The sequence below is a fragment of the Oncorhynchus kisutch genome, linkage group LG10 (genome assembly GCF_002021735.2).
Source record: "Oncorhynchus kisutch isolate 150728-3 linkage group LG10, Okis_V2, whole genome shotgun sequence".
NCBI lineage: Eukaryota > Metazoa > Chordata > Actinopteri > Salmoniformes > Salmonidae > Oncorhynchus > Oncorhynchus kisutch.
This window is the reverse complement of record NC_034183.2, coordinates 63,226,159-63,249,063: the sequence shown is the minus strand read 5'-3', so window position 1 is coordinate 63,249,063 and position 22,905 is coordinate 63,226,159. Positions and strand designations below refer to the sequence as shown.

The following is a 22,905-nucleotide window of genomic DNA, read 5'->3' as shown; positions in this document are numbered from 1 at the left end:
TCTAACAGCATGTTTGCATGCCTGCCTGGCTTTGTGTGAGTCAGTGAATCCATTTGTGTGCGAGTGTGCCAAGTGCACCACCTAGTGGCCAGAGCCAGCTCACAACACAGGAAGAGATCTGCACACAGATGACATTGTCAGAGTGGAGCAGAACGGTTTGACCTTTTTATCATCAGAGATGACAAAAGCGATGCTGTTGAAGTATTGGCGCTGCAGGTGCGTATGCTGCAGACTGTTGAGTCACCTACCTGGTTAATACTACTTGAGAAACAGGCCGACCTGCCAGCAGAGGAGGAGAGGGTGGGGAGGGGGTAGTGAGCGGGCCCAGCACACCGAGGAGTGTCTACTCTGACGTAGGTGAGTAATGTAAATCAGCAAGGGTGTTCTGTTTCTGGTTCAAGGTGAACATGATTCTGCTTCAATTAGCTCATCACTCAGGCTGCCGAGGCTTTAACATGTTCACCGCCGCTGGTGCAGCCCGCAGGAGGCCCCCACACACAGCTGGGGAGACTAAAACAGCAGCAGTTTGATGGCCAGGGAAATACAACCATTTAGCCATATACACCGAGAGTACCAAACATTAGGAAAACCTGCTGTTTCCCTGACATAGACTGACCAGGTGAAAGCTATGATCCCTTATTGATGTCACCTGTAAATCCACTTCAACCAGTGTAGATGAAGGGGAGGAGACAGGTTAAAGAAGGATTTTTAAGCCTTGAGACAATTGAGACATGGATTGTGTATGTGTGCCATTCAGAGGGTGAATGGGCAAGACAAAATATTGAAGTGCCTTTGAATGGGGTATGGTAGTAGGTGCCAGGCGCAGCAGGTGTGCATCAAGAACTGCAACGCTGCTGGGTTTTTCACGCTCAACCGTTTGCCGTGTGTATCAAGAATGATCCACCACCCAAACGACATTCAGCCAACGGCAGGCCAGTGGTCGGTAACGGGTCATTGATGAAAGAGGACAAAGGAGGCTGACAAATTGTGCAGCGCAACAGACGGGCTACAGTTAAGTCAACTGATAGTCCAGTACAACATTGGTGCCCAAAGACTCATAAAAGAATGCACAACTAGTCGTACCTTGACACAAATGGGGTATGGCAGCCAACCAACTTACAGAGTTCCACTTCTTTCAGCAAAAAAAAAAAAAAAAAACTGTGGTTGCAGTGGGCTAAGGAATAAAAACAATGGACACTGGAAAATTGGAAAAACATTGCCTGATCTGAATGAACCCTGGTTCTTGCTGTTGGGAGGACAAGGGAATGGAGAAAACCATGAGTACATGCATCCATCATGCTGTGTGCGGGCTGTTTGTTGGTGGTTGTGGTAGTATAATGGTGTGGGGTGTGTTTTCATGGCATACATTGGGGCCCCTTGATAAAAATGGAGGAACATTTGAATGCCACAGGATATCTGAACATTATTGCCAATCAGGTGCATCCCTTCATGGCAGCAGTGTATCCATCTGCAAATGTATTTTTTATTATCAGGATAAAACCCAATGGCACAAGGTAAGGATTGTCCAGGAATGGTTCCACGAACATGACAGTGAATTCAGCTTACTGCAGTGGCCTACCCAGTCACCAGATCTCAATCCAATTCAGCATCTGTGGGATGAGATGGAACGATGCTACTAGTAGAGATCTACTACCAGCCAACTGGACACAACTGTGGAAAGCATTGGAGTCAACCTGGGCCAGCATCTCTGTGGAATGCTTTCCATACCTTGTAGGGCAAAAGGGGGTGCAACTCACTATTAGGAAGGTGTTCCTAATGTTTTGTACACTCAGTGTAAAATTACACTCCATTAGAGAGCCAACAGCCTCACTTTTGGAATCTAACAATGATTCCCTTTAAAGGTTAAGAAACTGTCCCCAAATTATCCCACACAACTGTCAAGGCTCCTCCATAGCTGTTAGACAAGGAGGACAGGTTTTACCATGCCCTGCACATAGCGGCATCAGCAGCACTTCATTCAATAACAGAGTGTGGATTCATCATATCCCCTCAAAGTACTGAATGAGGATAGGCTCTTACCTTTGTTGAAGAACATGGAGGCCATTTGACCCATCTCTACCCTCTCCACAATGTCAAAGTGATCAACGTGTCCTCCTCCTGTTCGCTCTGTGATAATGCATAGACATGAGAATGCAGTGGTGAGTCATTCCAATCGGAGTGATTCTGATGTCATTCCTTCTATAAAACGTTGACATTAACCAATGACATATGGAGGATACATACAATGTATGATTGATCTGATCATGTCAATCAACATATGCTTAAGAATTGAGACCTTCAAAAAGGAGGGACGACAAAAAAGAGAATTCCGAATCCTCCACAAGACTCAATGTTTTCATTTATACACTACATGGCCAGATGTATACGTCTAGGAGCAACAACGGCTCAGCCACAAAGTGGTAGGTCACACAAGATCACAGAATGGGACCGCCGAATGCTGAAGCTCATAGCGCGTAAAAAATAGTCTGTCCTTGGTGGCAACATTCACTTCGGAGTTCCAAACAGCTTCTGGAAGCAACGTCAGCACAATATCTGTTAGTTGGGAGCTTCATGAAATGGGTTTCCATGGTCGAGCAGCCGCACACAAGCATATCATAACATGCCAAGCGTCGGCTGGAGTGGTGTAAAGCTTGCCGACATTGGACTCTGGAGCAGTGGAAACGCGTTCTCTAGAGTGATGAATCACACTTCACCATCTGGCATTCTGACATACGAATCTGGGTTTGGCGGATGCCAGGAGAACGCTACTTGCCCGAGTGCATAGTGCCAACTGTAAAGTTTGGTGGATGACAAATAATTGCCTGGGGCTATTTTTCATGGTTCAGTAGTCTAGGCCCCTTAGTTCCAGTGAAGGGAAATATTGATGCTACAGCATACAATAAAATCTTAGACAATTCTGTGCTTTCAACTTTGTGGCAATAGTTTGGGGAAGGCCCAATCCTGTTTCAGCAGGACAATGCCCCCCAAATTCACAAAGCAAGGTCCATAGAGAAATGGTTTGTCGAGATCGGTGTGGAAGAACTTGACTCGCCTGCACACAGCCTGGCCTCAACCCCATCAAACACCTTTGAGATGAATTGGAATGACCTGAGTCAGGCCTAATCTCCCAACATCCAAACTCACTAATGCTCATGGCTGAATGGAAAGCCTTCCCAAAAGAGTGGAGGGTATTATAGCAGCAAAGGGGGGACCAACTGCATATTAATGCCCATGATTTTGGAATGAGATGTTCGACGAGCAGATGTCCACATACTTTTGGCCATGTAGTGTACCTTATTTTCAACACATTCTTAACACGACCTTAGCAGTGTGTCTAGTCTTCAGGAGGGATGAGAGGAACACTATACTCACGGACTGACAAAATGGGCCTCATCTCTGGCTCTGATCGTCCCCGGACATCATCATCCGAATAATCAGAGGTGGAGTCGCTGTCCTGGACCTGAAGATGAGGGTGATGGAAAGAGGATAACCAGCCTGCCTCCACCCAACACTGACTTCACTCCTAATCTACAAATCCTATTGCTCAGTGCCAACAACAGTCAGTTTACAACCTATTAACACTGTGTTTTATTTGCTGGACATGTGACGTGGAGGGGAGCAGCATCTGGAAATTGTCTGGAACAGCTGGGATATGCTGGGCAGGATGAGGGAGCTGTCCCCCTCATATACAATAGATATGAGCGCCTATCTGACGCCCTCCCATAACTCTTCATCTACCAAATTCACTACAAATTCATATTAATTAATGCTCAATTACAATCGACATTGAGGATGTCATTATCAGTTGAATTAACAAGAGCAGCTACAGCTGGTTGGGCAGAGTGTGGGAGAGACTAAGAAGTGGGTGGCTCACTGGAAGAGAATATGCCAGCAACAGAAACAAAGCATCTAACATCAAAGTGACAGATGTGGCCTTGGTCAAAAGAGCAGATCTATCCTATTTCTCCGTCACATCCGAGAGATGCAGAGTCAGTCCCCCCCAAATTCAAACTAATACACTTTTATGGGACTTTCTCAGAAAATGTCGGCCAGTATATGACTTTAAAGGAACGGCTTAATTTTTTTTATGTGCTTCATTCGAGCGGAAAGAAATAAAGAATGTTCAAGGGTAAACATTCCCACTCTGTGCCTCCCTTCTCCCATTATGTGGGAGGAAATGTTGGAGGAAGACTAAGTGATCCATGAATCAAGGCCATGGGGTTTGGGGCTCTGTCAAAGCCAGACCCATTGTCCTTACGCTCATAACTCCCTCCAGCGGAAACCTTGGGCATTAGGCAAAATGACTTGCTGCTTTTCTGTAAAAAAAGAAAATGAACTCCACCAGCTCCATCAATCTCTGCACGAGAAGACTTTCCCTTACTATTTAAAATGACTAAAGTAACAATGATTAAAAACTAAACTGCCCCCCCAGTGAGTCAGTAGAGGACACTACAAGGCTTGTTTAATCACACATTTGTGGGAGTGGCAAGCACTCCATTCCCCATATTATTCTTTAATGGTCTATTGAGCGCCTTGAGGTTATCCTTCCCGTAAAGGTGTTGCGGTTTAAGGGGTAGTGAACTAGCAAATCTCGGCCTTCACTTGATGAGTAGGGATCACTGGAAAAGACAGTATGTATGAGTGTCAACTATCACTCTTCCTCCATTACTTCCACCTGTTGGTTATTTATATGTGCTAACTCACCTCCTCCTGCTCCCTCCTCTTCCAGCACAGCTGAGCGTTGGCCGCTGCCATGGCCTCGATCACAAACGTAGTGGTCATGTAACTGATGAAAATGAAACAAAGTGGGTTCAGGAAAATATATTCAGATGACAAAAACTAGCCCTGAAAAGTCTACACATATTATATACTGAGCATAACAATTTTATACAAATGTAGAATTGTATGACCCATTGTCAACAACTGTCAAAGAATATCATTGTGTTGTATTTGTTGTAGTCTGTGACCTTGCCTAACTGCACACTATCCTTGGTGATAAAATAGGATCTCTAGATCTCAATCATCTAAAAACAAAGCAATATAAAAAGATGAAACTGTTAAAAGGCACAGTGCATGTTTAAATCCACATCACAAAGCTAAAGTATTATATATATATAATTATATTATATTATAATTATATATTATATTATTATTATATAATAATTATATTATATCCTTCCTGTTTGGCCCTGTCCGGGGGTGTCCTCGGATGGGGCCACAGTGTCTCCTGACCCCTCCGGTCTCAGCCTCCAGTATTTATGCTGCAGTAGTTTGTGTCGGGGGGCTGGGGTCAGTTTGTTATATCTGGAGTACTTCTCCTGTCCTATTCGGTGTCCTGTGTGAATCTAAGTGTGCGTTCTCTAATTCTCTCTTTCTCTCTTTCTTTCTCTCTCTCGGAGGACCTGAGCCCTAGGACCATGCCCCAGGACTACCTGACATGATGACTCCTTGCTGTCCCCAGTCCACCTGGCCATGCTGCTGTTCCAGTTTCAACTGACCTGAGCCCTAGGGACCATGCCCCAGGACTACCTGACATGATGACTCCTTGCTGTCCCCAGTCCACCTGGCCATGCTGCTGCTCCAGTTTCAACTTCCACCTGACTGTGCTGCTGCTCCAGTTTCAACTGTTCTGCCTTATTATTATTCGACCATGCTGGTCATTTATGAACATTTGAACATCTTGGCCATGTTCTGTTATAATCTCCACCCGGCACAGCCAGAAGAGGACTGGCCACCCCACATAGCCTGGTTCCTCTCTAGGTTTCTTCCTAGGTATTGGCCTTTCTAGGGAGTGCTTCTACACCTGCATTGCTTGCTGTTTGGGGTTTTAGGCTGGGTTTCTGTACAGCACTTTGAGATATCAGCTGATGTACGAAGGGCTATATAAATACATTTGATTTGAATTTGATTAAAGTACTGGCCTCTGATCTGCATCTCTGTGTGTCCACTGTCTCCCCTTTTTCCTCAAATACTACCCTAATGAAACACATCCTGCATCATCAACTTCCTCCTGCTGACTGACACGCTGCATCAACTAATCTGCAACTCCTCCTGCTCTGGTTGTTCCCTGCTAGATTACTGACACGCCTCATCAGTGGCATCTCATTTGATAGGGAGGGCAATAACTCTCCACTTAGGTGGCTGGGAGGACCTTAGGTGTGGACGATAAGGATTAAATATAGTAAATTCCTCTTGTGCTATGGTGTACTTAAACTAAAGTGAGAGCTGGGGAAGTGGATGTAAGGCAACAGTTGTGGAAATTAATGGAAAGGCAGTGAGCCTACGAGGAACTCGCCTCATAAACGCCAGGAAGGAGATGAGCGCCAGGCTGACCGCCCAACCTGCTTGGGCAAAGGCCTTGGGCATCGTCAGTGCCCCCGTGCCCACGATCAGATTAAACATGTACACCAAGCCCACCTGCAAAGACACAGAACAAAGAGTAAGACGTAGGGAGTGCTCTATTAGAGGGTGTCGTTGTCTTGGGGGTCCACAAAAGGCCAGTAGGTCTGGATGCTCCTGTTTACTGGACATTATCCTCCATTCACTTAACGTAACACCCCACTCTGGTCAAGGGAGCGAAGTTTGAACCCTGGAAATCATGCGACAGTTTAGCACCGGTGTAAAGAAAAACATGTTGACCTCACATTGCCAAGTTGCAACGCACTGGTCAACTGAAGACATTATCTTGATCTTATTCAAACACTGTCCTCAGCTGTGGACTATTACAGTCCCATCTAGCAGTAGACGTAGGGCTGACACCGTGACATATAGGTAGACCAGTGAACAGAAGGTCAGATCACTAAAAAGCCCTTATCCCTATCCATTCCTTCAGTCAGTTAATATTTCATCTAGAAAGAGCACTTTAACCACAAGACAACTAGCCTTAAAACAGCTGAAGCAGACACAACCATGCTGATATCAGTCCCTGCAGAAACTTGTGACATACCTAGACAGGCCTCACAATAACGCATTGCTAAACATAATTTATGGTTTGGGTCATCAAAGTTTATCAGTGGTAGCCTTTTTCAGTGCCTAAGCATTCCTTCCTCTTTTCAGTGTCCTGACTAGATGAGTAACTACCGCATGTGCTCCCCACAACATTTCTGCTCTACATCACTATTGTATAACTTCAAGATATTAAGTTATTGTTTTTCAAATCAACAAACAAAACAGATTCCATATTCACAGATGTGGCAGACAAATTATAGAATAAAATATCAAACAAACAAATTGCAGCAGCACTATCAGTAATCGTGTAGACATTTCCAGCTTTAGCAGAGACAACAATTAAAGAATTAGCTTTAGAGCAACTTACACTTCCTGTATACACACACACACACACACATTTCCTTAAATCACCCCATTCACTCTGTCCAGTTTGAGTAGTGGAGACCAGAGTCTATCAAACCTGGGATGTCTCTTGCGGAGGTCGTAAGTGAGCTTTTCAAGAGGAAGAAAGTCAACAATCTGGTCAATCCACGTTTTAAAATGCAGGGGAAGAATTAGAAGCCCCCAGCAGGAGAATCCATTTTATAGCTAAGTATGTGATAATTTGTTTAAGACTATCTCGGTCTGGATGAAGAACACAATCCTGCTGAACATTAAGAAGATAGAGACACGGGGTCATATCAAACTGTACATGCAGTAGTATGTATAGATGACCAGATCTCTCTACAACTCCAAAATACATGCATATACAGTGGGGCAAAAAAGTATTTAGTCAGCCACCAATTGTGCAAGTTCTCCCACTTAAAAATATGAGAGAGGCCTGTAATTTTCATCATAGGTACACTTCAACTATGACAGACAAAATGAGAAAAAAAATCCAGAAAATCACATTGTAGGATTTTTTTATGAATTTATTTGCAAATTATGGTGGAAAATAAGTATTTGGTTCACCTACAAACAAGCAAGATTTCTGGCTCTCACAGACCTGTAACTTCTTCTTTAAAAGGCTCCTCTGTCCTCCACTCGTTACCTGTATTAATGGCACCTGTTTGAACTTGTTATCAGTATAAAAGACACCTGTCCACAACCTCAAACAATCACACTCCAAACTCCACTATGACCAAGACCAAAGAGCTGTCAAAGGACACCAGAAACAAAATTGTAGACCTGCACCAGGCTGGGAAGACTGAATCTGCAATAGGTAAGCAGCTTGGTTTGAAGAAATCAACTGTGGGAGCAATTATTAGGAAATGGAAGACATACAAGATCACTGACAATCTCCCTCGATCTGGGGCTCCACGCAAGATCTCACCCCGTGGGGTCAAAATTATCACAAGAACGGTGAACAAAAATCCCAGAACCACACGGGGGGACCTAGTGAATGACCTGCAGAGAGATGGGACCAAAGTAACAAAGCCTACCATCAGCAAGGGCATTGAAGATGAAACGTGGCTGGGTCTTTCAGCATGACAATGATCCCAAACACACCGCCCGGGCAACGAAGGAGTGGCTTCGTAAAAAGCATTTCAAGGTCCTGGAGTGGCCTAGCCAGTCTCCAGATCTCAACCCCATAGAAAATCATTGGAGGGAGTTGAAAGTCCGTGTTGCCCAGCAACAGCTCCAAAACATCACTGCTCTAGAGGAGATCTGCATGGAGGAATGGGCCAAAATATAAGCAAAAGTGTGTGAAAACCTTGTGAAGACTTACAGAAAACATTTGACCTCTGTCATTGCCAACAAAGGGTATATAAAGTATTGAGATAAACTTTTGTTATTGACCAAATATTTATTTTCCACCATAATTTGCAAATACATTCATTAAAAATCCTACAATGTGATTTTCTGGATTTTTTTACTCATTTTGTCTGTCATAGTTGAAGTGTACCTATGATGAAAATTACAGTCTTCTCTCATCTTTTTAAGTGGGAGAACTTGCACAATTGGTGGCTGACAATACATTTTTGCCCCACTGTAAGTTCTACTTTCAGATGTACATATTTTACAATAAGGAGACATGGCTGTATTCATTCTATGGAGTCTCACTGGGGTGTAATACAATTTGAACAAAAATGTATAATTATATACTTTAATTTTTATATTAGTAGAGGAGCAGCATATACTGTCGTAAACCTCCGCTCATCACTGATAATCAGACAAAAGTCCTTTTCCCAGATTATTTTAAGAGTAAGGAGGAACCCACACTCTCGTATAGGAATATTTAGATATTGGAGTTTTTGCCTTTTATGGATTGTGCTGTAGCAAGAAGGGTCTCAACTTAATTGAGATCAGCTCTAAACCTCTCCTTGGAAGTGAATGAGGAAATTACATGTCTAATAAAAAAAATGTGCACATCGAATTCCCTGCAGAGCTCTTCAAAGGATTTCAGTGTAGTTGCGTTCTGATGAAACAGGTCTGAATAGGTCCTGATCCTGAGAGTATGCCAAAGATGAAAGTTGGCATCACTCTGGGCTTTGGCGAGTCTGGGTTGTTTCCTATAGGCAAGTGAGAGCATATCTGGGAGGAAATGCCAAGGTATTTCTTGCAGTCCTTCCATGCTAGTAGGGTGTTGTAAATCAAAGGTTTTGGGTATGTTCCCCACTTCACTGAAGTCATTAATGAATATAATTGAGTTTAGAGGAAATTGACCACAGGATTGGGCCTCTATCTGAATCCACATTGAGTCTTGTCTGTTTGTGATCCATGTTAACATGTTGCTGATTTGGGCAGACCAGTAGTACAATTGTACATAATGTTGCTGCTACCGTCTCATATGACCAAAAAGAGCTTCTGGACATCAGAACAGTGATTACTCACCATGAATTGGATGAATAATTTTTCTTTAATGAGTCGGACGAGAGGGATTTACTCCAGATACCCGAACAGGCCCTCATCCCCGTCATTTGAAGGAGAAAGAGACGGAAGAGGTATCGCGGAAGGAGATCGGGGTGCCTTTTGAGGATCTGCCAAAGAGTGGCTAATCTGCAAACTGGAAACCATTTATCCGGAGGCTGCATTCATTATAGCTGGGGATTTTAACAAGGCTAATCTGAAAACAAGACTCCCTAAATTTTATCAGCATATCGATTGCGCAACCAGGGGTGGAAAGACCTTGGATCATTGTTACTCTAACTTCCGCGACGCATATAAGGCCCTGCCCCGCCCCCCTTTCGGAAAAGCTGACCACGACTCCATTTTGTTGATCCCTGCCTACAGACAGAAACTAAAACAAGAGGCTCCCACGCTGAGGTCTGTCCAACGCTGGTCCGACCAAGCTGACTCCACACTCCAAGACTGCTTCCATCACGTGGACTGGGATATGTTTCGTATTGCGTCAGATAACAATATTGACAAATACGCTGATTCGGTGTGCGAGTTCATTAGAACGTGCGTTGAAGATGTCGTTCCCATAGCAATGATTAAAACATTCCCTAACCAGAAACCGTGGATTGATGGCAGCATTCGCGTGAAACTGAAAGCGCGAACCACTGGGTACTGGACTTCCTGACGGGCCGCCCCCAGGTGGTGAGGGTAGGCAACAACATCTGCTCCCCGCTGATCCTCAACACTGGGGCCCCACAAGGGTGCGTTCTGAGCCCTCTCCTGTACTCCCTGTTCACTCACGACTGCGTGGCCACGCACGCCTCCAACTCAATCATCAAGTTTGCGGACGACACAACAGTGGTAGGCTTGATTACCAACAACGACGAGACGGCCTACAGGGAGGAGGTGAGGGCCCTCGGAGTGTGGTGTCAGGAAAATAACCTCACACTCAACGTCAACAAAACTAAGGAGATGATTGTGGACTTCAGGAAACAGCAGAGGGAACACCCCCCTATCCACATCGATGGAACAGTAGTGGAGAGGGTAGCAAGTTTTAAGTTCCTCGGCATACACATCACAGACAAACTGAATTGGTCCACTCACACAGACAGCATCGTGAAGAAGGCGCAGCAGCGCCTCTTCAACCTCAGGAGGCTGAAGAAATTCGGCTTGTCACCAAAAGCACACAAACTTCTACAGATGCACAATCGAGAGCATCCTGGCGGGCTGTATCACCGCCTGGTACGGCAACTGCTCCGCCCTCAACCGTAAGGCTCTCCAGAGGGTAGTGAGGTCTGCACAACGCATCACCGGGGGCAAACTACCTGCCCTCCAGGACACCTACACCACCCGATGTTACAGGAAGGCCATAAAGATCATCAATGACATCAACCACCCGAGCCACTGCCTGTTCACCCCGCTATCATCCAGAAGGCGAGGTCAGTACAGTTGCATCAAAGCTGGGACCGAGAGACTGAAAAACAGCTTCTATCTCAAGGCCATCAGACTGTTAAACAGCCACCACTAACATTGAGTGGCTGCTGCCAACACACTGACACTGACACTGACTCAACTCCAGCCACTTTAATAATGGGAATTGATGGGAAATGATGTAAATATATCACTAGCCACTTTAAACAATGCTACCTTATATAATGTTACTTACCCTACATTATTCATCTCATATGCATACGTATATACTGTACTCTATATCATCGACTGCATCCTTATGTAATACATGTATCACTAGCCACTTTAACTATGCCACTTTGTTTACATACTCATCTCATATGTATATACTGTACTCGATACCATCTACTGTATCTTGCCTATGCTGCTCTGTACCATCACTCATTCATATATCCTTATGTACATATTCTTTATCCCCTTACACTGTGTATAAGACAGTAGTTTTGGAATTGTTAGTTAGATTACTTGTTGGTTATTACTGCATTGTCGGAACTAGAAGCACAAGCATTTCGCTACACTCGCATTAACATCTGCTAACCATGTGTATGTGACAAATAAAATTTGATTTGATTTGATTTAATCTGCCTGCTATTGGCCAACATACAATTGCTGGATAATTACTTGGACAAACTAAAAGCACATATGTCCTACCAACGGGACTTTAAAAACTAATATCTTGTGTTTCACCGAGTCGTGGACGAACATACAATAACATACAGCTGGTGGGTTATACACTGTATCGGCAGGATAGAACAGAAGCCTCTGGTAAGACAAGGGGTGGCGGTCTATATATATTTGTAAACAAAAGCTGGTGCAGGATATATAAGGAAGTCTCTAGGTTTTGATTGCCTGAGGTAGAGTATCTCATGATACGCTGTAGACCACACTATCTGTATTTTTTTGTAGCTGTCTACATACCACCACAGACCGATGCTGGCACGAAGACAGCACTCAATGAGCTGTGTACCCCCATAAGCAAACAGGAAAACGCTGATCCAGAGGTGGCGCTCCTAGTGGCCGGGGACTTTAATGCAGGTAAACTAAAATCCATTTTACCTCATTTCTACCAGCATGTTAAATGTGCAACCAGAGAGGGGAAAAAAACAACTCTAGACCACCTTTAATCCACACACAGATATGCGAACAAAGCTCTCCCTTGCCCTTCATTTGGCAAATCTGACCATAATTCTATCCTCCTGATTCCTGCTTACAAGCAGGAAGCACCAGTGGCTCAGTCTATAAAAAAGTGATCAGATGAAGTAGATGCTAAACTACAGGACTGTTTAACTAGCACAGACTGGAGTATGTTCCGGGATTCTTCCGATGACATTGAGGAGTACACCACATCAGTCACTGGCTTCATCAATAAATGCATTGATAACATCGTCCCCACAGTGACTGTACGTACATACCCCAATCAGAAGCCAGTCAACATCCGCACTGAGCTAAGGGTAGAGCTTCTGCTTTCAAGGAGTGGGACTCTAACCTGGAAGCTTATAAGAAATCCCACAATGTCCTCCGACGAACCATCAAACAGTCAATACAGGACTAAGATCGAATCGGACTACATAGGCTCCAACGCTCATCAGATGTGGCAGGGCTTGCAAACTATTAGACTAAAAAGGGAAGCACAGGCGAGCTGCCCAGTGACACGAACCTACCAGATGAGATAAATTACTTCTATGCTCGCTTCGAGGCAAGGAACACTGAAACATGCATGAGAGCGTCAGCTGTTCCAGACGACTGTGTGATCACTCTCTTCACAGCTGTTGTAAGTAAGACCTTTAAACAGGTCAACATTCACAAGCCCGCAGGGCCATACGGATTACCAGGACGTGTACTCTGAGCATGCGCTGACCAACTAGCAAGTGTCTTCACTGACATTTTCAATCTCTCCCTGTCTGAGACCGTAATACCAACATGTTTCAAGCAGACCACCATAGTCCCTGTGCCCAAGAACACCAAGGTAACCTGCCTAAATGACTACCAGCCCGTAGCACCTCAGGTCTGTAGCCATGAAGTGCTTTGAAAGGCAGGTCATGGCTCACATCATCACCATTATCCCAGAAACCCTAGACCCACTCCAATTTGCATACCTCCCCAACAGATGATGCAATCTCTATTGCACTCCACACTGCCCTTTCACACCTGGACAAAAGGAACACTTATGTGAGAATGCTATTCATTGACTTCAGCTCAGCATTCAACAACATAGTGCCCTCAAAGCTCATCTCTAAGCTAAGGACCCTGGGACTAAACACCACCCTCTGCAACTGGATCCTGGACTTCCTGACGGGCCGCCCCCAGGTGGTAATATTAGGTAACAACACATCCGCCATGCTGATCCTCAACACAGGGGCCCCTCAGGGGTGCATGCTCAGTCCCCTCCTGTACTCCCTGTTCACTCATGACTGCACGGCCAGGCACGACTCCAAAACCATCATTAAGTTTGCTGATGACACAACAGTGGTAGGCCTGATCACCGACAACGATGAGACTGACCTCCTCCCTAAAGGCTGAGACCTGCTAGGGTAACGTAAGGACAACAACCTCTCCCTCAACGTGATCAAGACAAAGGAGATGATTGTGGACTACAGGAAAAGGAGGACCGAGCACACCAACATTCTCATCAAAGGGGCTGTAGTGGAGCAGGTTGAGAGCTTCAAGTTCCTTGCATCCACATCACCAACAAACTAACATGGTCCAAGCACACCAAGACAGTCATGAAGAGGGCACGACAAAACCACTACCCTCAGGAGAGTGAAAAATATTTGGAATGGTCCTCAGATCCTCAAAATTTCTATAGCTGCACCATTGAGAGCATCCTGACAAGTTGCATCACTGCCTGGTATAGCAACTGCTCGGCCTCCAACTGCAAGACACTACAGAGGGTAGTGCTTACGGCCCAGTACATCAATGGGGCAAGCTTCCTGCCATCCGGGACCTCTATACCAGGCGGTGTCAGAGGAAGGAAATTGTCAAAGACTCCAGCCACCCTAGTCATAGTCTGTTTCCTCTGCTACCGCACGGCAAGTGGTACCGGAGTGCCAAGTCCAGGTCCAAGAGGCTTCTAAACAGCCATAAGACTCCTGCATATCTACTCAAATAGCTACCCAGACTATTTTCACTGCCCCCCACCCTTTACACTGCTCCTACTCTGTTATGATCTATGCATAGTCACTTTAGTAACTCTACCTACATGTACATATCTCAATTACCTCGACTAACCGGTGCCCCCGCACATTGACTGTGTACCAGTACCCCCTGTACATAGCCTCGCTATTGTTATTTTACTGCTGCTCTTTGATTATTTGTTACTTTTTTTTTGGGGGGGGGGGGGGGTATTTTTCTTAAAAGTGCATTGTTGGTTAAGGGCTTGTAAGTAAGCATTTCACTGTAAGGTCTACTACACCTGCTGTAGTTTCTGTCGGCACATGTGACAAATCCAATTTGATTTAAAGGCAGGGAAGGGCATGACCACCCTTAGATTCAGGTTTTGATAACTTAGAATCAAGTTCTCCAGTCTTTCTTTATTGCCCCATATACACTACCATTCAAATGTTTTGGGTCACTTAGAAATGTGAGCATCCCGGAGACGCCTCTTCACTGTTGACGTTGAGACTGGTGTTTTGTTGGTACCATTTAATGAAGCTGCCAGTTGAGGACTTGTGATGTGTCCGTTTCTCAAACTAGACACACAAATGTAGTAGTCCTCTTGCTCAGTTGTGCACCGGGGCCTTACCCTCCTCTTTATATTCTGGTTAGAGCCATTTTGAGCCTGTAATCAAACCCACAAATGTTGATGCTCCAGATACTCAACTAGTCTAAAGATAACCAGTTTTATTGCTTCTTTAAATCAGGACAACAGTTTTCAGCTGTGCTAACATAATTGTAAAAGGGTTTTCTAATGATCAACTAGCCTTTTAAAATTATAAACTTGGATTAGCTAAGAACGTGCCATTGGAACACAGGAATGATGGTTGCTGATAAATGGGCCTCAGTACGCCTATGTAGATATTCCATTAAAAATCAGCCATTTCCAGCTACAATAGTCATTTACAACATTAATATCTACACTGCATTTCTGATCAATTTTATATTATTTTAATGAACAAAAAGTGTTTTTCTTTCAAACTTTTGAATAATAGTGATGCGTTTGTTGGTTGTTTTGAAAAATGAAACTGGGAGATAGATAATTTATTTCAGATGCTTCCATGCTATCTATTTATTTCACCTTTATTTAACCAGGTAGGCTAGTTGAGAACAAGTTCTCATTTACAACTGCGACCTGGCCAAGATAAAGCATAGCAGTGTGAACAGACAGAGTTACACATGGAGTAAACAATAAACAAGTCAATAACACAGTATAAAAAAAAAGAGAGTCTATATACATTGTGTGCAAAAGGCATGAGGAGGTAGGCGAATAATTACAATTTAGCAGATTAACACTGGAATGAAATGATCATATGGTCATGTGCAAGAAGATATACTGGTGTGCAAAAGAGCAGAAAAGTAGATAAATAAAAACAGTATGGGGATGAGGTAGGTCAATTGGGTGGGCTATTTACCGATAGACTATGTACAGCTGCAGCGATCGGTTAGCTGCTGAGATACCAGATGTTTAAAGTTGGTGAGGGAGATAAATAGTTCAATCTAGGGAGGATGTTGATATGGATAACATTGATTCTTCTGACTAAGCTAATTGGGAGGGAGATCCAGGTTCGGAGGTCATTCTTGATTCGATCCAGGAGAAGTAGTTGAAAAGGCAATTCAGATCTGGTTTTACAAAGATTCCAAGGTATTGAAAGCCTGTGTCTTCCATTGGAACGGGCAGAGTGTCTCCATAGAGCAAGTAAGATTGAGAGGGCAAACAATGGATTTATTCAAATTGATCTTATATCCTGAAAACTTTATGTACTGAGAAATTGTGTCTCAAATGGAAGGGAGGAATTTCTCAGGGTTGGATATGTAGTATAAGACATCATCCACTTAGAGAGAGGAGACTGCGAGCATCCTTGTCTTGTGCCCCATCCCAAAGAGAATCTCTCAGAGTTTAGACCATTAGTAGACACCACCATCCATTTGCTTCACTCCATCCTGTCAAACGTTTCTTTTCTTTTCTTTGACCTTTTCTTTAACTAGGCAAGTCAGTTAAGAACAAATTCTAATTTACAATGACGGCCAAACCCTAACAACTCTGGACCAATTGTGCACCACCCTATGGGACTCCCACTTGAGTGGGTTGAGTCACTGATGTGATCTTCCTGTCTGGGATGGCGCCCCCCCCCCCCTTGGGTTATGCCGTGGCGGAGATCTTTGTGGGCTATACTCGGCCTTGTCTCAGGATGGTACGTTGGTGGTTGAAGATATCCCTCTAGTGGTGTGGGGGCCGTGCTTTGGCAAAGTGGGTGGGGTTATATCCTTCCTGTTTGGCCCTGCCGGGGGTGTCCTCGGATGGGGCCACAGTGTCTCCTGACCCCTCCTGTCTCAGCCTCCAGTATTTTTGCTGCAGTAGTTTATGTGTTGGGGGCTAGGGTCAGTTTGTTATATCTGGAGTACTTCTCCTGTCCTATTCGGTGTCCTGTGTGAATTTAAGTGTGCTCTCTCTCTAATTCTCTCAGAGGACCTGAGCCCTAGGACCATGCCTCAGGACTACCTGACATGATGACTCCTTGCTGTCCCCAGTCCACCTGGCCGTGCTGCTGCTCCAGTTTCAACTGTTCTGCCTTATTATTATTGGACCATGCTGGTCATTTATGAACATTTGAACATCTTGGCCATGTTCTGTTATAATCTCCACCCGGCACAGCCAGAAGAGGACTGGCCACCCCACATAGCCTGGTTCCGCTCTAGGTTTCTTCCTAGGTTTTGGCCTTTCTAGGGAGTTTTTCCTAGCCACCGTGCTTCTACACCTGCATTGCTTGCTGTTTGGGGTTTTAGGCTGGGTTTCTGTACAGCACTTTGAGATATCAGCTGATGTACGAAGGGCTATATAAATACATTTGATTTGATTTGATGATACAGCCTGGAATCTAACCAGGGTCTGTAGTGATGCTTCTAGCACTGAGTTGCAGTGCCTTAGACCACTGCGCCACTCGGGAGCCCTCCGCTTTCTCAGCATCCAGTGAAGCCAGCAGAACAGGGGTCTTTCGTGCGTTTACTTGATCTATAATATCAAAAAGACGGCGAATGTTATCAAAAGAGTACCTGTCTCAAGGCCTCCCGGGTGGCGCAGTGGTTAAGGGCGCTGTACTGCAGCACCAGCTGTGCCACCAGAGACCCTGGGTTCGCGCCCAGGCTCTGTCGTAACCAGCCGCGACGTGTTTCCTCCGACACATTGGTGCGGCTGGCTTCCGGGTTGGATGCGCGCTGTGTTAAGAAGCAGTGCGGCTTGGTTGGGTTGTGTATCGGAGGACGCATGACTTTCAACCTTCGTCTCTCCCGAGCCCGTTTGGGATTTGCAGTGATGAGACAAGATAGTAGGTACTAAAAAAAACAATTGGATACCACGAAATTGGGGAGAAAAAGGGAGAAAAAATTAAATAAAAAGAGTACCTGTCTCTAATAAATCCAGTTTGGTACACTTTTATTATTTTGGGAAGAAGACTGTTTGGTCTCATCGAGCAATATGGTAATTATTTTGTAGTGGCCAAAAAGCTTTGTGAAAAAAATTATGAAAAGTTAAATGTATCTTATTTGGATCATATGTGACCTCGTCATCTTCTATTCGGTTGGCCATGATTGTATGCTCCGACTTTTTTAATTGGTATGCAATATCTCTCGAGTATAGTCCAAGTTTAGTTTTGCTTTGGCTGCTTTAAGTTGAATCCAGGAGGCGCAGTCTGGAGATTGTTTATGTACTTCCAGTTCCTTCTCAAGCTCTAACCTGTGTGCTTCCATTGCTTTTTCTCTGAGGAATCATATACAATCAGATGACCTCTTAGGGTGGCTTTGGCAGCATCTCGCATTTGGCCGGAGAAACAGGAGAGTCTGTCTTCAAATCAAATTTGATTTGTCACATACACATGTTTAGCAGATGTTAATGCGAGTGTAGCGAAATGCTTGTGCTTCTAGTTCCGACAATGCAGTAATAACCAACGAGTAATCTAACCTAACAATTCCACTACAACTACCTTATACACACAAGTGTAAAGGGATGAAGAATATGTACATAAAAATATATGAATGAGCGATGGTACAGAACAGCATAGGCAAGATGCAGTAGATGGTATAGAGTACAGTATATACATATGAGATGAGTAATGTAGGATATGTAAACATTATATTAAGTGGCATTGATTAAAGTGGCTAGTGATACATTTTTACATCATTTTTTCCATTATTAAAGTGGCTGGAGTTAAAAGTTTGAGTGCTTTTGGTGACAAGCCAAATTTCTTCAGCCTCCTGAGGTTGAAGAGGCGCTGCTGCGCCTTCTACACCACGCTGTCTGTGTGGGTGGACCAATTCAGTTTGTCCTTAATGTGTACGCCGAGGAACTTAAGACTTACTACCCTCTCCACTACTGTCCCGTCGATGTGGATAGGGGGGTGCTCCCTCTGCTGTTTCCTGATGTCCATGACCATCTCCTTTGTTTTGTTGACGTTGAGTGTGAGGTTATTTTCCTGACACCACACTCCGAGGGCCCTCACCTCCTCCCTGTAGGCCGTCTCGTAGTTGTTGATAATCAAGCCTACCACTGTAGTGTTGTCTGCAAACTTGATGATTGAGTTGGAGGCGTGCATGGCCACGCAGTCGTGGGTGAACAGGGAGTACACAGGAGAGGGCTCAGAACGCACCCGTGTGGGGACCCAGTGTTGAGGATCAGCGGGGGTGGAGATGTTGTTACCTACCCTCACCACCTGGGGGACGGCCCATCAGGAAGTTGAGTACCCAGTTGCACAGGGCGGGGTAGAGACCAAGGGTGATATGGTCCTTGACTAGTCTCTCAAAGAACTTCATGATGACGGAAGTGAGTGCTACGGGGCGGTAGTCGTTTAGCTCACTTACCTTAGCTTTCTTGGGAACAGGAACAATGGTGGCCCTCTTGAAGCATGTGGGAACAGCAGACTGGGATAAGGATTGATTGAATATGTCCGTAAACACACCAGCCAGCTGGTTTGCACATGCTCTGAGGACGCGGCTGGGGATTCCGGCTGGGCCTGCAGCCTTGCGAGGGTTAACACGTTTAAATGTTTTACTCACGTCGGCTGCAGTGAAGGAGAGTCCACAGGTTTTGGTAGCGGGCCATGTCCTCTGTATTGTCCTCTGTATTGTCCTCAAAGCGAGCAAAGAAGTTGTTTAGTCTGTCTGGGAGCAAGACCTTGTGGTCCGTGACAGGGCTGGTTTTCTTTTTGTAATCCGTGATTGACTATAGACCCTGCCACATACCTCGTGTCTGAGCCGTTGAATTGCGACTCCACTTTGTCTCTATACTGACGCTTAGCTTGTTTGATTGCCTTGCGGAGGGAATAGCTACACTGTTTGTATTCGGTCATGTTTCCGGTCACCTTGCCCTGGTTAAAAGCAGTGGTTCGCGCTTTCAGTTTCACACGAATGCTGCCATCAATCCACGGTTTCTGGTTTGGGAATGTTTTAATAGTTGCGGTGGGTACGACATCGCCTATGAACTTGCTAATAAACTCGCTAACCGAATCAGCGTATTCGTCAATGTTGTTGTTTGACGCAATGTGGAACATATCCCAATCCACGTGATAGAAGCAATCTTGAAGCGTGGAATCAGATTGGTCGAACCAGTGTTGAACAGACCTGAGCGCGGGAGCTTCCTGTTTTAGTCTCTGTCTATAGGCTGGGAGCAACAAAATGGAGTCGTGGTCAGCTTTTCCAAAAGGGGGTTGGGGGACGGCCTTATATGCGTTGTGGAAGTTAGAATAACAATAATCCAGGGTTTTACAAGCCCTGGTAACACAATCAATATTCTGATAGAATTTAGGGAGTCTTGTTTTCAGATTAGCCTTGTTAAAATCCCCAGCTACAATGAATGCAGCCTCAGGATATGTGGTTTCCAGTTTACATAGAGTCAAATAAAGTCAGTTCAGGGCCGTCGATGTGTCTGCTTGGGGGAGAATATATGCGGCTGTGATTATAATTATGTGTAGTTGTCTATCCATGTAGTGACCAATGTATGGAATGCTTCATTTGATAGCATGGAGGTGTTGAATTTCCAGCTCTTTGATCAAGGGATGCTTTTACAAAGGTCAAAGCAGAGGCGGACAAAGGCATGATCTGAAAGTCCGATTGTTCAAGCGGCAGAATTCATGAACATTTTTAGAGATAAAAATGTAATATATACGAGAGTAGGTGCACATCACTATTTTAAATGATTTTGTTACATATTGTGTAGACTTTGGACTCATGCAGGTAACTTGAACTAATTTAGCCTAGATAATTTTTCAGCATTTGCTATCTATTATTCATTTGTTAACCTCTATAAAAAGATATAAAAACCTGGCAGAGACCATATCCAAATGACAATCTCTTCGGGAAAAAAACGATTGGAACAAAGACCTAAAAAATAACTTATGTTGGAACAAGATGGAGGGAAAGTTGGAGCATATCTAACGACATTACAGTTAACTAACATTTACACTTAATCCAGTAGAAACTAATATATAGAATATATTATATACACGAGAGACTAAATTCCCAAATCCTACAGCACAATGGCAGAGTCATGTCTTGAGTGATGAGAAGAGTATTGTCCAGCCCATTGGGTCTCTCACTACATGTCATGTCTTGAAATATGCAGACAGAAGGATTAAAAGTACATTTACATTGTAATACCTATAACAGTCAACTTTCTAGCTCCGCCAACAACTTCCAGACTATATAATTCCCAGAAAGCATGGAATATTGAGTCATTATTAGTTTTACACTCATCTTCAAAAAACTTTATCTGAAGACTTGGAAATCAAATCAATACACCAATCATTAACACTTTTTAAAAAATCTATTGAAATAGCATGGGCGACAGAGAAAAGCAAACAAATTGATACAATTTCAGGCCAAGTGGCAAACAATAATACAAGCACTATGGCAAACAATAACACAGGCACTAGGGATGGGGGTGTGAGCATGCGGGTCTGGGCAGATGAGATGTAGTCATTTTAGTGTGTCTGGAAGTTGTTGTTCTTATGTATAAATCCGTATATGGAATGACATTTTACAAAAATACTGTAAAATAAAAAATAATGCACACCAATACCTGACATGAAACAGGAGAATGAGCATAACACTGCAGGGTCTAATAGTGATACTCACATACGGGGAGTAGAGCTCCCCGGTCTCTGTGATGCCTCCTGCCATGATGGGCAACAATACTGGAGATCACAACCTGGGAGATACAGTAATGGCAAATCCTAAATCAAATTATTCACAAAACTGTGTCCTACCAATCATATAATGTTTCACTTTCATAGATACCACTTTTATACAAATCTAGTTGACTGTAGCTTCCTGACAGCCGTCAGGAAAAATGCAGAACACCTTGTGAGAGAGCAGATAGCTAGCTAGCACTGATAACTATTCCATGCCATCACACTAGTGATGCATTGTCTTGAGTAGTTGGCTAAGGCCATTATATTTGCTGCTATGTGGTATAAATGTATTGCACTCACTAGGTAACGTTAACTACGCTAGCTAACGTTAGTTGGCTAACAATAGCTAGCTAAACAACCTGCCCTAACTGAGCTACAGCAGTAAGTAGCTAGCACGGTCTAGACACATTCTCCAGTCTAACGTTAACGTAACTGTAGTTAGTACCATAATGTGTACTGTAGCTAAATTTAGTATGAGCGTTGAACTGGTTATCTAGCTACGTTTATCACCTCTAGACATTGTTTTCAAGCACTTGCAACAGTATTTAAACAAGTCAAAGTAAGATGTAAACAACACGCACCTGCGTTCAGTGAATCTTTTTCAGGGTAACTAAACCAGAAAGCTAAATCTCAAGCCAACAAGACAGCGAATGGCAATAATAAATAACTCGTGCAGAAAAGAAACATCCTCCGCCAATAAACTTGTTTTGTCCATTCTTCTGTCTCATGCACATTCAATGGCTGTGTGCACAACAGGGGTGTAATTATTAGCCAAACAGTTGCAAAACGAGAGTTTCTATTGGACAAATCAAGGTAGGTCCCTCCCCGTTTGCTTCCGTTAAATAAATGTTTTGCAACAGAATTGGCGTAATACATTTTTCGTTAAAATGTATGACAACAAACATGTGCTTGTCGTCTTAATTTAAGGTTATGGTTATCATTGTGGTTAAGGTTAAAATTATATTTTTAAAATAACAATTTTAGGGGTTTATGACTTTATCTAGTATTTAGTAGGTCACGAGACAACAAAATTCGGAACGTCACGGTGAGTCAAATCAAAGATTCTGGATATACTGACAAGATACCGCCCTAACGATTGAGTCGGTGTCCATAAAGCGGCACGGTGGGCTGTCTATCGGCCTATTTTCTTTGCATTGGTGGACACATGTGATTATTGTAATCATATTTTTAATTGTCGATGACTGTATTTGACGTCAAATGTCTGTATTAAATGGAGAGATATGCTACTGCCGCGTTCAAAACCACTGGGAACTCGTAAATCTCCGACTTCCGTGCGTTCAAAGAACTGGCAACCTGGGGAAAAAAACTAGCT

At 44.0% G+C, this 22,905-nt stretch overlaps 1 protein-coding gene across 1 annotated transcript in view; it reads right to left on the bottom strand.

The window, feature by feature from the left end:
- LOC109897392 (transmembrane protein 104) overlaps window positions 1–22,381 on the bottom strand; it is a 95,039-nt gene extending 72,658 nt beyond the window's left edge. Inside the window, exons 1-6 of the mRNA XM_031834658.1 lie at window positions 22,154–22,381; window positions 21,517–21,589; window positions 6,296–6,417; window positions 4,705–4,786; window positions 3,373–3,460; window positions 2,041–2,127 (exon numbers count right to left, since the gene is read on the bottom strand). Coding sequence (XP_031690518.1) covers window positions 2,041–2,127; window positions 3,373–3,460; window positions 4,705–4,786; window positions 6,296–6,417; window positions 21,517–21,561 — 424 coding nt within the window. The 5' untranslated portion in view covers window positions 21,562–21,589; window positions 22,154–22,381. The remainder of the gene's footprint in view (window positions 1–2,040; window positions 2,128–3,372; window positions 3,461–4,704; window positions 4,787–6,295; window positions 6,418–21,516; window positions 21,590–22,153) is intronic.
- Between the last annotated feature and the right edge of the window lie 524 nt (window positions 22,382–22,905).